Below are 13,746 nucleotides of genomic sequence, written 5' to 3' on the forward strand. Positions count from 1 at the left end.
ACAAAGACACCAGAACAAGTGTCTGCCGCCAAAGGGTTTAGTGAGTAGACTTGCAAGGCCACACAATCCCTTAGGCTGTGCAACACAGTCCAAAAGTGGACGTTGTGCCAGAACTTCGAAGTAGGGCCATGTTGGATACAGTAAGCCCAGCGCTCGCACCTCTTTTCAAATAGTTTGGCTAAAATCCATGAGTTTGGCAGGTAGTTCTGAAGGGGATGAAATTAATGATCCCAATATTTCATGGCCTGCCACACTACAGTGAATCCATGTCTCTCTCTGTAGAACTGTGCATACAAAAAACGATGTGCGGTGTACCAAGCATTGCCTGCGTAACAATCAGTAAAATATTGATACCACAACAGAAGCAGTTCAAGTCTGATTTAAGGGCTGCACTTGAATTTTTTTCAGTAACAAAAAATCTTATGAGATGAGAAATTACATTGGTTTTAAGTACTGACCTTGAATTTGGTCTGCTTCCTCCTGGGCAGCCAATGAAGGTCTTTGAATACTCCACTGATAGATGCACGCTTGGGTGTTCCTGAGATGAGTCTAGCGGCTGCATTCTGCAGGATCTGCAGCTTGTTCATGAGGCCTTCCTGTAGCTTGAGGTAGAGGTTGTTGCAGTAATCCAATTTGGACAGCACTAATGCAGTGACTACTGGTTGCTGTGCTTCTTTGGGGATTAGAGGCATGATTTTTTTACAGGCTCTAAGCGTAAACGCAGTGGATGATGCAATTGAGTTTACTTGGTCCTTGAAGCTAAGAGTGTCGTCTAGCTAGATACCCTGGTTCTTCACTTTCCTGGTTGGGAGTGGCAGTTGTCCCAATGCGCTTGGCCAGCAACTAGGTGACCAGAAGGCCGGATTATTCCCAAATAGTATCACCTCAGTCTTGCTGGAGTTTAACTTTAAACAATTATTAGCCATCCAATTTCCTGTTGCTTACATGCAGTCATGGAATTTGGTGGCTGTGTCCTGCAGTCTTTCTGGTTGAATGGCGACAACGATTTGAGTGTCGTCGGCATAAGAAGTTAAACTAAAACCATAAGATTCAATAAGTGGCACGAGGGAGGAGACATAAACATTGAATAGCGTCGGGCTTAGTGAAGATCCCTAAGGGACTCCACATGGCAATGAGAAGGTCTCTGCCTCGTATTTATCGAGTTTGACTGTTTGAGTTCTTTCCGAAAGGAATGATTTTAAGAGTTTTAGGGCGATGCCTTTTATTCCTTTCTCTGCTAACCGGTCAATCATTAGTGTGTGGTGTACCTTATCAAATGCGACCGATAAATCTAACATGATGAGGGCTGCCCGACCTTATAAGATATCTCAACTTGCAAACAGAAGTGTGGTGATGAAAACAAAGGAAACCGGTGATCCAAAGCTTAGAAACAAAAAGTATGTGATAAAAAAAAAAAAATGTAAGACCGCTACCAAACATCCTAATGGAGAAATTCTTAGAGCAGCTGTGGGAAGATGCCAAGAGTCAGGTGGGTATGAGCGAGTTAAAAAGGAAAGTAATATAAGGAAGAAGTTAGTTAGGTCTCACCTACACAGAGCATGAGCTGTGCTGCAAGACATATTGTTTACAATTCAGTGGGCGTACAACCTGCCCACAGCTTACCATTAGGTTTTAAACCTTTATGGAAACAAAACATGAGTAAATGGACTCAAAACTGAAAATATGTCCAAAATATAAAGTGAAGCAAGTGAATCCTATGAGTATATACTTGAAGCAGTAATCTCCCCCCCCTCCCCCCACCCAAAAGAAAAATGAAAAATACTTGGTTGTAGTAAATCAGAGCAAACAATGGGGGTAGTTTCGATCTCTTATAAGCTGAAGAGCTTGTAGTAGTAAAAATGATCATTGGAATTTAAAACTAATACGTAGTAAAATGATACCCCTAAACAGGTGTATATATAGTAAGAAACCCTGGAGGAAACAGTGTAGTTAGTTTTACCTAGTCAAAAATCATTGCAAGCCAGGTAGTAATAAAAAAAAATATATGAAGGTATACTGGGTTAGAAACCGTACTGCATGATCCGGTTAAAATGTCCTTCCTATGATTTTAAGGAGCACAAATGAGTGCATTCAGTATAATTCCTTGTTAAAACAGTGTCAGAAAGAATTAGAAGGGTCGACTTGAAACAGGCAAAGGATCATTGCGATCAATTTTATTATTCATAATGACACAAGGGCATAGCTTTCCTTTACTGATGTTATTGGTCAAACATGCCACTCTTCAGCCTTTTATCTGTAAGCAAATATAACAGGATGGGGTTGCAAGTCCATGTATAGGTTTAAAAGCATGTGTAAGGAAAGGCCTCTTTTTGTATTGTCACCCCCAAAGTTTGGACAGATGCTGCTGGTTTTTCGAATCAAAGTGCACTGAGTCCTGTTAACCGGACCTCAGTGCCAGTTTCATAACCCTTAAACTTTTATGTATTATTAGCGAATACCCAATTGACACGAGCTAACTTACTTTTAAGACCATACTATATAGTACCAGGTGTACCCTGGGCCTGTAAGTTAGAGTGTCTCCATTGGGACTGTGGCACTTATTGTGCCACCCTGAGTGGGACAAGGAAAAACGTGTCTCACAGTCTGCCACAGCAGACTATGAGTCACTAACTAACTCGACTTTGTAATTTTGATCAAAGGCAAAGCCCAAACTCCCTTTTTAAATGCATGTAAGTCACCCCCACAGCAGGCCTATTGAGTCTTAAGTCAGGAGCAGCATATTAGAGAAGTAGAACATGCATTTATCATGCTCTAGCAGTAAAAACCCGCAATTGGTGTTTGTACAAGGAGCGAGGCTGGTAGCCCCAGTGGTACACGCTGACACCTCAGCTGTGGTAACTTCTGAATGTTTATTTATTTATTTTAGGTTTTTATAGAGCGCGTAGTCACCCAGGAGTATCCCAGCGCTAAACCTCAAGTTCCTGATGGCTGAAAGTAGGGGATGTCAATGCTTTAAGGGAAGAGAAGGGTTTTGAGAGACTTCCTGAATCGCAGAAAGTTAGGTTCTGATCTGAGACTTAATGGGACTACCAAAGTTGGTACTTCAAGGTATCAAACGACTCGTTACATTAAGCCCGAGTTGATGCCAAAGTTGAAATTAGAGTAACTTTTAGAAAGTTGCCACCCTGTTCCCCAGTTTCCCAGTGGCCATTTGCTGAGGCTGGCCATGAGAATACCTTCTCCCACCCTGGGTAGATGTGTCCACATCTCCCAGGATAGGTAAGAATAGAGGCCTGCCACTGAAGAAGGTGTTACCTCCTCCTGGCAGCAAGCCAACGGTGGTGTTGGTCAAAAAGGCGTGTTTCAAAGGTGAAACAGCCTTTGAAGGGTAAATGGTGAACACACTAAGTGAAGGGCTGCTGTTTTGTTCGGGCAGACAGGTTGGCGTCAGGGACAGAGAGAGGAAAACACTGGCCGAACCGTTTTTTTCATGGATATGTAGCCCATAGGTAGCCACACATGTAGGGTGAACTACTGATCTTCACACACCAGGAGATGGGTCCCGACATCTTGGGAGTGGGCAGAATAGAGCACTCTAGGATAGCTAGATGCCACACTTCACAGGAAATTGTCAACAGGGGGAAGGGAACCTAGTAGCCCATAGGTGATTGACTAGGACCATCCCTAAGGGCATTTCCTAGGTGTAAAAGGGGCACCACTGGCACCCAGAAGTCTGATCTCCCTTGACTTTAGAAGAGGACTGAAGAAGAACTGCTCTGATGACCCTGGAACTGACAAAGAAGAGGCTGCACCGGAGTTGGACTAAACCTTCTGCTCCTTGGGCTAACGTAGGAAAAGACTGTGACTGCTGTGTCCTGCTCTTGGAGAAGGTGTCTCTCTGAGCCAGCCAGAAGCAGAAACTCCAAGAGTCAGCTGGCTGACTTCCTGCTCACAGCACAGGGACACAAAAGCTGAAGTAGCCTGCCTGGTGAGTTGGAAGTCGAGATCACCAAATTATAGCTTCTTGCCCCTGTGCAACCTAAGAAACCAGGACTACACACACTCAAAAGTTACACCAGAGCCTGCTGGACCCAGGGCAGCTGCCAGAGCGCAGTTAGATTGCCTAGAAAGATAGATATCGCCCAAAAAAGGAAACTGCTGATTCCACTGTGCTGGGCAACTGGTAGTCCAGTCGCAATTGGACCTATCAACTATAGGTCGATCTCTTGTCTTCCATTCCCAGCCAAATTTGCTGAAATTGCTGTCAATCAGGAATGGAAGATCTTTATAAATGCTAATCAGATTCTGGACCCTACTCAGTTTTAGTTTCACAGTCATCATAGACCAGAGATTGCATTAATCACCACTACTGAAGAAATCAGACAGACTATAAATTGTGGGGGCAACATGGCCTTGATCTTATTAGATCTCTCGGCTGTGCTTGCTGTGGTCAACCACGCTCTTCTCATTGACTGGCTTGCATTCATTGGAATCAAAGACAAAGCCCTGGATTTCTTAACATCTCTTCTAACTGCTTGAGTTCAAATAGTGACCTTAGGAGATTTCACATCACCATCTTTCTCTCTGCCATGTGGGGTGCCGCAGGAGTCCTCTTTGAGCCCCACCCTTTTTAATCTATATGTCACCCCGCTAACGATGTTGATTAAATATGGCTTTGCTTTGATCTCCTACGCCGACGATACCCAGATTGTTGTGTCGACAGTTGGGAACCCAGATGCCGCTGCAGTTAAATTTCATGACTGCATGCTTGATATAGGCAATTGGATGTAGGACACTTGTCTCCAGTTAATCTCCTCAAAAATTGAGGTCCTGTTATTAGGCAATAATCCCTCCTTTTGGTCTCCCAACTGGTGGCCTCAAGAACTTGGTACCCTTCCAATCCCAAGTGCTAATGTAAAAAACTAAGGGGTGATCTTCAAGACTAAACTATCTTTTGAAGGTCCGATAAATCACATCACACTTTCGTGTTTTTCCATTCTGAAACTTCTTAGGAAGATTTTGCCCTATATCTCACTGACCTTGCAAAAAACAGTATTCACGGCTCTTATCACCTCCAAATTGGATTACTGTAATGCGTTGTACACCAACATTCAAAAACGCTTCTTCAACAAACTACAGACGCTCCAAAATGCGGCAGCATGACGACTGCTGGGAATCTCTAGACACAAAGCCCCCTCTCAAGCTTTGGTTCAGCTATACTGGCTATCTACTGCAAAGTATATTCAGTTCAAGGCCCTCTGCATAGCCTTCCTGGCCCTACACAGCCCTGGCCCAGCTTATCTGGCACATCGATTTCAACGATACACTCCAATAAGACCTCTTCACTCTCACTTCAGTGGGAATCATATAGTACCCAAATTCAAAAAAGCCAAATGGGGTGGGAAGAGTTTCATAGCCTGCACAGCAAGGCTGTGAAACCCGTTCCCCCTAGAACTCAAGAATAAATCAAACCTATTGGAATTTAGGAAAATACTAAATCCCTGTTTATTTAATAAGTAGTTCTTATCCTCGCGCTTTCAGTATATGCTGTTTCTCTTGGTTGGCTTAGCACCTAGATACCCCCAGGAAGTAGTCGTGCTCTAGAAATTTTATTTTCATTTTATTTCACTTCTGCTGACCCCTGAGAGGATTTTGAGGAACGCCGCCCCTGTGGTCAGAATCACCTCACCAAGACTGTGGACTGAGGAGTAGCCCCAGGAAGCCCCTGTCAATTCATCTTGAGGAGGCAACTATTTCTTTAGACCTTGTTGGTCTCCTTGACTGGTTCCACATCTCAACTTGTTAAAGATTTTCTCAAAACAGTTTCTAGTGTCAGAGTAATTGAATTTGCAATTGATTGTTTGCGGGTCAGTGAAAAGTCCTGATTTATTGTTTCTTCTAAAATCTATATCTCTGGAACCCACCAGTGGACCTTTTTCATTTTGGTACCCATGAATTCATAAAAATACAGTCTATTTTTATAAACTGGTGTTTGATTTCTTGAGTGTCGAGTTTTTCTCTTCTTCAATGGTTTTGGTGCTGTTCAAATTCTTTACACTTGTTCATTTGTGTAACCTTACTGCTCAGACCCACAGCTACACAGGGTTGAGCTAAGGTTTAACAAACAAAGCCTGACTGGTCCTAAAGGTGTTGGTAGTGTATTACAAGGTGGGGTCACACAACCACACCATATCATACCCTCACAGCATATTATACCACTGTTTGGAGAATTGTTTCCAAAGCATATGCTTTTAAGTCTCTGCGCGAGGGTCAGGCCCTGGAGCCCAACCGTGATAAAAATGCACTCCAGAGTCATCCGGAAAAGAGGCCTATTAATCAAAAATCGTGAAGCCCTAAATGGAGAAAGATCTGGGGTCCCTGGCGGAAGTACCAAGCAAGGGGGGGGGGGAGCGGGTGAGGAAAGTGGTACGGGTGGTGGTATTCGGATACTGATTGATCTGAACTTGAATGTACAATGAATTGCCAACTTATTTCATGATAATTGAACATTGCTATGTATTTTGTGAGTCTGTGAGCAAAGTTAATAAAAATATTTTTTTTTATAAAATAAAAAAATCGTGAAGCCCATCATAAATATATTAGCAATGGATAGTGAGGATTGTTAAGGGACCAAGCCCTGGTAAATGCAGGTGGAGGCTGGACATCTTTTACAGTGCCCCAGTAGGCAAACTGTTTCAGAATCACTCCTGTCTCCCCTTCTGTGGGGTTTAGGATGTCAGATCCAAAGTTCCAACGAAGGGGTTATATTGTGTATTTAGTCAGTATTCACCTGTGCTAATGCTTGGCTAATTCTCGTAATAGCTTGAATACATACATTCTACCCTAGTATAGAGTGTATAATAAATTAAGATATCTACTATAAGTCCTTGGTGTGCATGCATTGATTCCGGGGGTGGTGGAGGAAAAGAGGGAAATACCCTATACCTAATTGCTGGCAGCATGTTTTTGCCAGGTGTGTTGTTTCTTTGCACATTCATATCCAACGAGCATAGCCCATCAGGGAATTCGTGAGACACCTGCCCATTCCCCCAGCACCATAGGGTCATAGTAATACTCATGACTCATGGCAGCTGTGGGAAATATTTCTGGTGTATTACAAAAATATTGATATAAGCAATAAAAACAAGAGGTTTATTTCACATAAGCAATCTATAGCAGGTAGGAAGTCCTAGTCAGATGTCTTTGGTCATTTTCCCATCCCAGAAAGGAATTATGACCATGCTTCAGAGGATTGACGGGAGCAGGTCCAAAATAGAATACATACTGGATAAGATCAATAGTGCTCAGCACAAGCTCAACGCCAGGGTAAGTCAAGTTCATGAGGGAAATCCAAGAACTGCAGACAGAATAGATTAATAATGAATCTATTTATGGTAGAGAACGCTCATTTGGAAAACAAAGTAGAGCCCCTAGAAGAATTTAGGAGGGCCACATCCTACGAGCAGTTTTTCTCCTTGGACTTAAAAAGTATAACTTAAATAGGCTCACTGCAGACTGGCTTCAGAAACCTTTGTGCATGACCTGGGTGCTGCAGAATTGAAGAAACCTGCATGTTTTAAACTGAAAGGCAAGGAAGCAGTCTCAAAGAAAAGAGCGGGTAATAACACGTCAACATGATGCTTCATTCTAGAGGGTCCTGAGGGGAGAAAAGAAAGAGGCTACAGCAAACGGGTCCGCTACATTTTCAGCTGTCCTGTAGTCACATATTCTCTAATGTAAACTGGCAGGAAGAACAGATTTGCAACAAGATACATTAATTGTGGTTTGAGGGTAGTAAAAAAGAGAAAATATGTATTGTCTGGGATACTACAGATGGTGAAGTGCTGCTAGACTGCTAGTGGTCACTAGAGGAGTTGAATGTGGTAAGGAATGCACAGGGGGTAGATCAAGAGACACTGCACAATCACAATAAGTAATGAACATTACCACTAGAAGGATTATATATGGGTGTCTTGGATCATGTGGCTAGGTCTACAGAAAAAGACGGTGAAGTTGGGTCTACTAATAATATATCTGTGAATCTGCAGATTAGTGGTGTGTGTTGATCTTCACTAAACACCTTTTTTCGGACCTCTGGTGCAAAACAGGCCACGTCCCACAGAGGACCCAGAGGACTATACTTTTGACTAAAGTAGAATACATACTTCATTTAAGATGGTTATAAGATTTAATGACCCCTAAGATCTGGTCTGCCTATGTCTGTTTATAAATATGATTAAAAATGTGTTAAAAAAAACTTCAATTAAATATCAACTTCACCCCAGCCTGTTATTCTTACCTAGGAGGAATGACTGGAAAGAGGTTTGGGGTCGTTTAATGACATCTGAAAATGGGGAGAAGGAGCGTAACATAGCACAAACATGGGATCGACGGATTGGGAAAACTATTTGCAGCTTAAGACCATTTTCCCTTCTTCCCTTTAAGGTTAACTATAGTCACATTAGTGAGGAAATGACTCTCAGAAAAATTAGCACTTTTCTAATTGCATTATGTCTTTCTTATCTTTCTCCTTCTTCACAACTTTTTAAAGTTTGATTTTGTAACTTTAAGGATACGGAAACAACTTACCTCTTCAAAGTACAGCTGCCCCAGCAGGAATGGTGCTTGGTGGTCGCCCTGTTGGATTCTTTCCTTTAGAAATTGTTCAGCTCTTTTCACCAGATCATCATGGGTAGGTTCTGCTGCTGCCAAATGACATAAATATTAGAACTACAATGACGAATGGTATAAAGCACTCAACTTGTAACAAGCATAAAACATCATTAGACTCTTATGTGCAATATGGTCAGTCCCTGCTTCTTGCACTGCAAAGGTTACTTCAAAGCTTGATTGCAAAAACCCAACACGACTATGAGTCTTTCTACGACCGTAAATATTGGCATTACAGAAGGGGTAAATAACACCCACCCAAAAAATTCCACTGCGATTACAAAATTACGCCCTGTGATACTTGAATTACTGCCAGCACTTGTTGTATTGTCCCCAGAAAATCTCATTACAGAAAACTACTGTCCAGAACACATTGAACTTACACCGTAAAATCAGGGTACAAACCCTAACCAGCTTTGTCTGCACGGTCCCTATCCCTGCCCTGACATAGAAATGTATATTTCGAACGGCAGCATTTTTACCATCCAACAGTAAATTTGACCACCAACAGTATTTGTTAAGCTGCAAAATATTGTGAATTAACTGTTCTGCTGCTGGTATTTTTCATGTCTGGGCAATTAGCTCCAGTGTAACCTAATCCCAGCTGTATTTTTTACAACACTGGGTATTTCAGCACTGAAATACCAGATGTGTATTATTAATCAACTCGCAGGTACTCGTTTTATCCCCCTTGGAAGGATGGAAGGCTGAATGGACTCTCAGGGATCAGACCTGGGATCATGTACCCAGGAAAGGCAAATGGGTGTTACCTGCTGGCCACTTAGCAGGGATTAGCAATCTGAGGGTGGACAGGAACAGCTGGCACAAAAATTAGCAGCGTTAGAATTACCGCTCTTGACTTGGTGATGCCAGAGAGGAAATCTCCTATTCATCCCCTGGGCTTTCTAGATATTCAGGCTCAATCCACAGTAGAAGGGAAAACCAGTTTTTACCTATTCGGGAGGAGAAAGACCAAGAAGCTGAAGAAAGACCTGCCTGGTGGCAGCTGAGCCTGCCATTTTGAAACAGGGGCGCCTGGGTATTTTGATAGTAAAGCAAAGAAGAAGTGGTGCAAAAGGAAGTGCTGATTGCGAGAAAATAGTTAGGATTGAGTGGTAGATTTTCTTTAATCACTGGTGAGGGCACAGGATAAATCTGGAACCTCAAAAACCACCACCTCAGAACATTCATGAACCTAGGATTTCTCCATCTGATTAAAAGAACGCCCTGTTGGAAGAATAATCCTGATTATCCTGACTTCAGACTCCTGCTGAAAGAACAGGACTCACATAAGGACTCCTGCTGGTACCAGAGAACTGGAACTGCTCTTATTTACCTGCTTCAGGGGCACCAAATGCAGGACTTCTGACTCCTAGAGGGCCCAGTTGACTAAAATGTCAAGACCCGGCAGGAGACCTGGCTGAAGAGAGACTTGGTGCCCAGAAACCTGCCCTGAGGAGTTAGGAGCTACAGGACTGACCAGAAGACTTTTTTCTGCAGTTGGAGACAGAGGGCCTGATTCAGCATTTGACGGATGGCACTCTGTTCATCAGAATGGCCGAGGACATTACCTCTGCCATCCTGATGGATTCTACTATTATTTCAACACTATTACTTACACTTCAATTGTCAAAATAATTAAATGCTTGTTTGGTGTATGGTGGGAGTGATGGATCAAGGATTCATGAAAACAAAACTTGCTCTGAGCAATCCTTCATTAACTTTCACTAACTTTTTAAACTATAGATGAGACGAAAACTAATATACACCAGACAACGACACGTGGGAGAAAAGCTTTAGAAAAATAAAATGCAACGCAACTAAAACCCGCTTTATTTTGCAAAAACGCTTTGCGGATGTGCAAACCAGAATTACGTAGAGATAGTGACTAATTCGCTTTGAGGGGGAAAAAAACCTCATGCATGTGCAGAAAGACTAACATGTGGTCTCGAGGAGCCACATGCTCGGCACATTCTTGCTTTCACTTAAAAGAAAGCTGCAGTTGTTAATGCCTTTGCTTAGAGAAATTATATGTTTAAGAAAATAACATGTGTTTATGATGCTTTTATTAATAGTGTACATTTGGGCCTGCGGTGACACTAACAGAGGGAGGAAAGTGGCGCTGGATGAAAAGGAGCTGCGCATGCTCAGTGGATTCGCAATGTGACCCGATGACTGAAAGAGCTGAATGACTGCCAAATATCAAGGACGAAAGGCATGGAGAAAAGAAGACATGTATCACTCGTCTATGTAGCCTGTATTGAATGAATTATTAAAATAGCAACAATTTATGCATGGGAAGAGGACAACATGAATGAGGTAAAGGGGAAGGGTTTACATGACAATAAGAACCTTAAAAAAATGTAATATGTCAGCGTGGTGTGATGAAAACTTCCCTGGCCCCGTCTACTCATATTCTGTACTTCATCAATAATTGCAACGCTTGAGGGTGGAACATGTAGAAATAAAGACTATAACTAGAGTGACTTAAGTTATTTAGACACACATCAAAGAAGAGAGAGAAGACTGGGAAGATTCAGATCCAAATGACAGCATGATTAGATTCGGAGATTCCGGAAGAACATCGAGGAGGGAGAGAGTGTACGAGAGGGATATGCCCTGGTGCGTCGGGTTTATAGAGAAGTCTAGTAAGTATCTGCCCTGTCCTGATCCTGTCCTGTAGTCTTTGTCTCATGATCTTAATTCAGGGGACCCCCACCAGTCCTTAGGCCAGAGGGGTGGTTTTGAGTATTTAATTAGGTAAATGTCATTCAGTCTTAAAATGTGCATATTTCTTTGCAAATGTATCTTATTATGTGCCTTTAGTCTCTTCATCTATCCACTCTTTGCATTTTGATTTGTTGAATGAATTCGGTGTAAACGAATGTATTTGCTAACTGAGATTTTCTCTCCCATGAGAAGACTGATGGAGTTTGTACTGTGAATCTGTATTAACGAGCGTTCAATTCATGACTGAAATCCTAGATAAAGCTTATGAATCCTACTCAGAGTCTGTGGTTATTTCACTGAGATCTGTTAATATCACCATCAACTAACTCAACTAATGGTCCATCGACCAGAGGAAAGAGTGTTTATTTGTGAAGATTAGTTAGGTATTGAGTTTATTTCAAACTATTTTGTGTTCACAAGGAATTAACTAATCAGAATTTAGGCGAATTATAAAACTTGACCCCCAGCAGTTTGGCCAGGGAGTGGGAATACACACTTGGGTAAATGTGTATGGGCCCGATTAAAAAGTTTGGTTTGTGAAATTGATCAACATTGGCCTTTCACTGGATCAGTAGGACTGATATTTTTTCCATAAGGCTAGCTATGGCATGGTCCAAATGTTCTGCACAACTGCCTGTATTAAGCCAGCTTTGGTCATCAGGTACTCCCCTACCTGTGTTCAATTTGCTATAGCTCCACCAAAATCATTCCCTTTTCGCCATTTTGTTTGTCTCCAGTATCCTCCTGCTTTCTTGTCTCCTCCTCTAAACTATTTATCAGTCTATTGGCCTGCTTGATTACAAATTTTACCATGTTTTTCTCATAAGTTGGTTATGCGAAAATATCTTTTTTGTACAGAGATAAAAAAACTGAGAAAACATGCCTTTTTTGCTGAAACCAATAGAAATCTTTGAAAGGTTATGGGGGGCTGTGGCCTGATGCAAGATGTAAAAAGATGCTTTCTGAGGCTGCTCCTGGTGGGCCTCCACCACAAACCCGTCATCTTACTAAACATAAGGACGCCGATAACCCTCTAACTTTCCCTATTGTTCATATATCCCTCCTGTGATCGGAATGTGCAACCACTGGTGAGTTAAGGACATTATGTGGCCTTATCTGACTGCTAAAATGGTACGAAGCGAATGAGTGGAGGAGCACTCCTTGTCCTGGGCACTGATGAGAAGCTGTGCTGAGTGCAGCAAATGGGTGCTGTGCAGTGATCTAGAAGCGCATTTGTAGTGGTGTTTGCAGCGGCGTTTACAGACTGTCTGAGGGGTGCTCCAGCGGGCCGCGGTTGGGATCTGTGCAGCATGGCAATAGAATGTAGTATGGTCTTCGAGGAAGCCAAACCATAGGAGTACAGTGTCAACCTGAGGATCACAGACTCACTAGCGGGAGGCAAATCAGACTTCAGATGGGTCAGGGCTGCAAGTGCTAGCTGCGGAAAGAGGGGCACCAGAGGTGAGCATCTGCAGGGGCACAGAGATGGTTACAATTGAAAAACTGTGATAAAGGTACTCAAGACATTTGAAAAAGTGGTAATTGAAATTATGGCCTCATAAACCATTATGGAGGTGTGCAGCACCAAAGAGATTTATAAAAAAAGAACACAAAGGGGGCGTGGTCTGATGCCGACGGAGTGAGCAGTGTTGCTTGAGAGCTCCAATCAGCTGGCTGCCTTCCAGCTCCATCCTGACTACCCTCAGAAGACTACTTGACCCTGAGGGGGGCCCCTACTGTACCCTGATCTGGGGGCTCGCAAGACCCAAGAAACAACTGAGCTAGAGGGCACTGAACCCTAAAAACGGGACCGTCCTCTGCACCTGCGAGCAACCCAAGATGGCTCGGCTCCTTGAATGAACAGGGAGCTGAGCTGCAGGGCGGACCCCTGGAACCGGCGGACCTGCTGAGCGCTCTGAGGGAAGAAATGGCCCGTCCCTGACCTCGCCGGGGACCACTGTGGAGGCACCCCCGGAGACAAACAGCTGTAGGAGACAATGAGCCCTGCAGTACCAGAGGCAGGTGACAAACCCTAAGGCTGCCCCTGACCCCAGTTGAGGCTGATAGAGCCAGAGTCCAGCCCTGACCCCAGGGCCATGTACGCCTGCACTGGATGTGATTCAGAAAAGGGGGTGGTGATGAACAGAGTGTCTGAATTAAGCAGACCACTCTTACCCAGTCCAAAGATCAGGGCTTGATCCATCACCGTTTTTTAGCTCACTGCACCATCCCACTGGATGTGGCATCTGCACTTAAGTGGTGCCGGAGCGCTCTGACCACGTCTTGGTGACAGGCGGACTAATGAGCATGGGGCCTTAATAGGCAAGGCTATGCCAGTCGCCTGAGCTGAGCAGTGGGCATCTGCAGGAGTCTGATCACCTAGAA

The 13,746-nt window shown here is 43.3% G+C and overlaps 1 protein-coding gene across 3 annotated transcripts in view; it reads right to left on the reverse strand.

Annotated features, from left to right (window-relative positions):
• The window catches only part of LRP2BP (LRP2 binding protein), a 489,520-nt gene that overhangs the window by 368,035 nt on the left and 107,739 nt on the right, over positions 1-13,746 (reverse strand). For 2 of the 3 annotated variants that reach the window (XM_086963334.1, XM_086963335.1), the window contains exon 3: positions 8,551-8,666. In XM_086963334.1, coding sequence (XP_086819460.1) covers positions 8,551-8,666 — 116 coding nt within the window. The remainder of the gene's footprint in view (positions 1-8,550; positions 8,667-13,746) is intronic. The other variant, XM_086963336.1, reaches the window with a different exon arrangement.

The sequence above is a fragment of the Lissotriton vulgaris genome, chromosome 3_1 (genome assembly GCF_964263255.1).
Source record: "Lissotriton vulgaris chromosome 3_1, aLisVul1.2, whole genome shotgun sequence".
NCBI lineage: Eukaryota > Metazoa > Chordata > Amphibia > Caudata > Salamandridae > Lissotriton > Lissotriton vulgaris.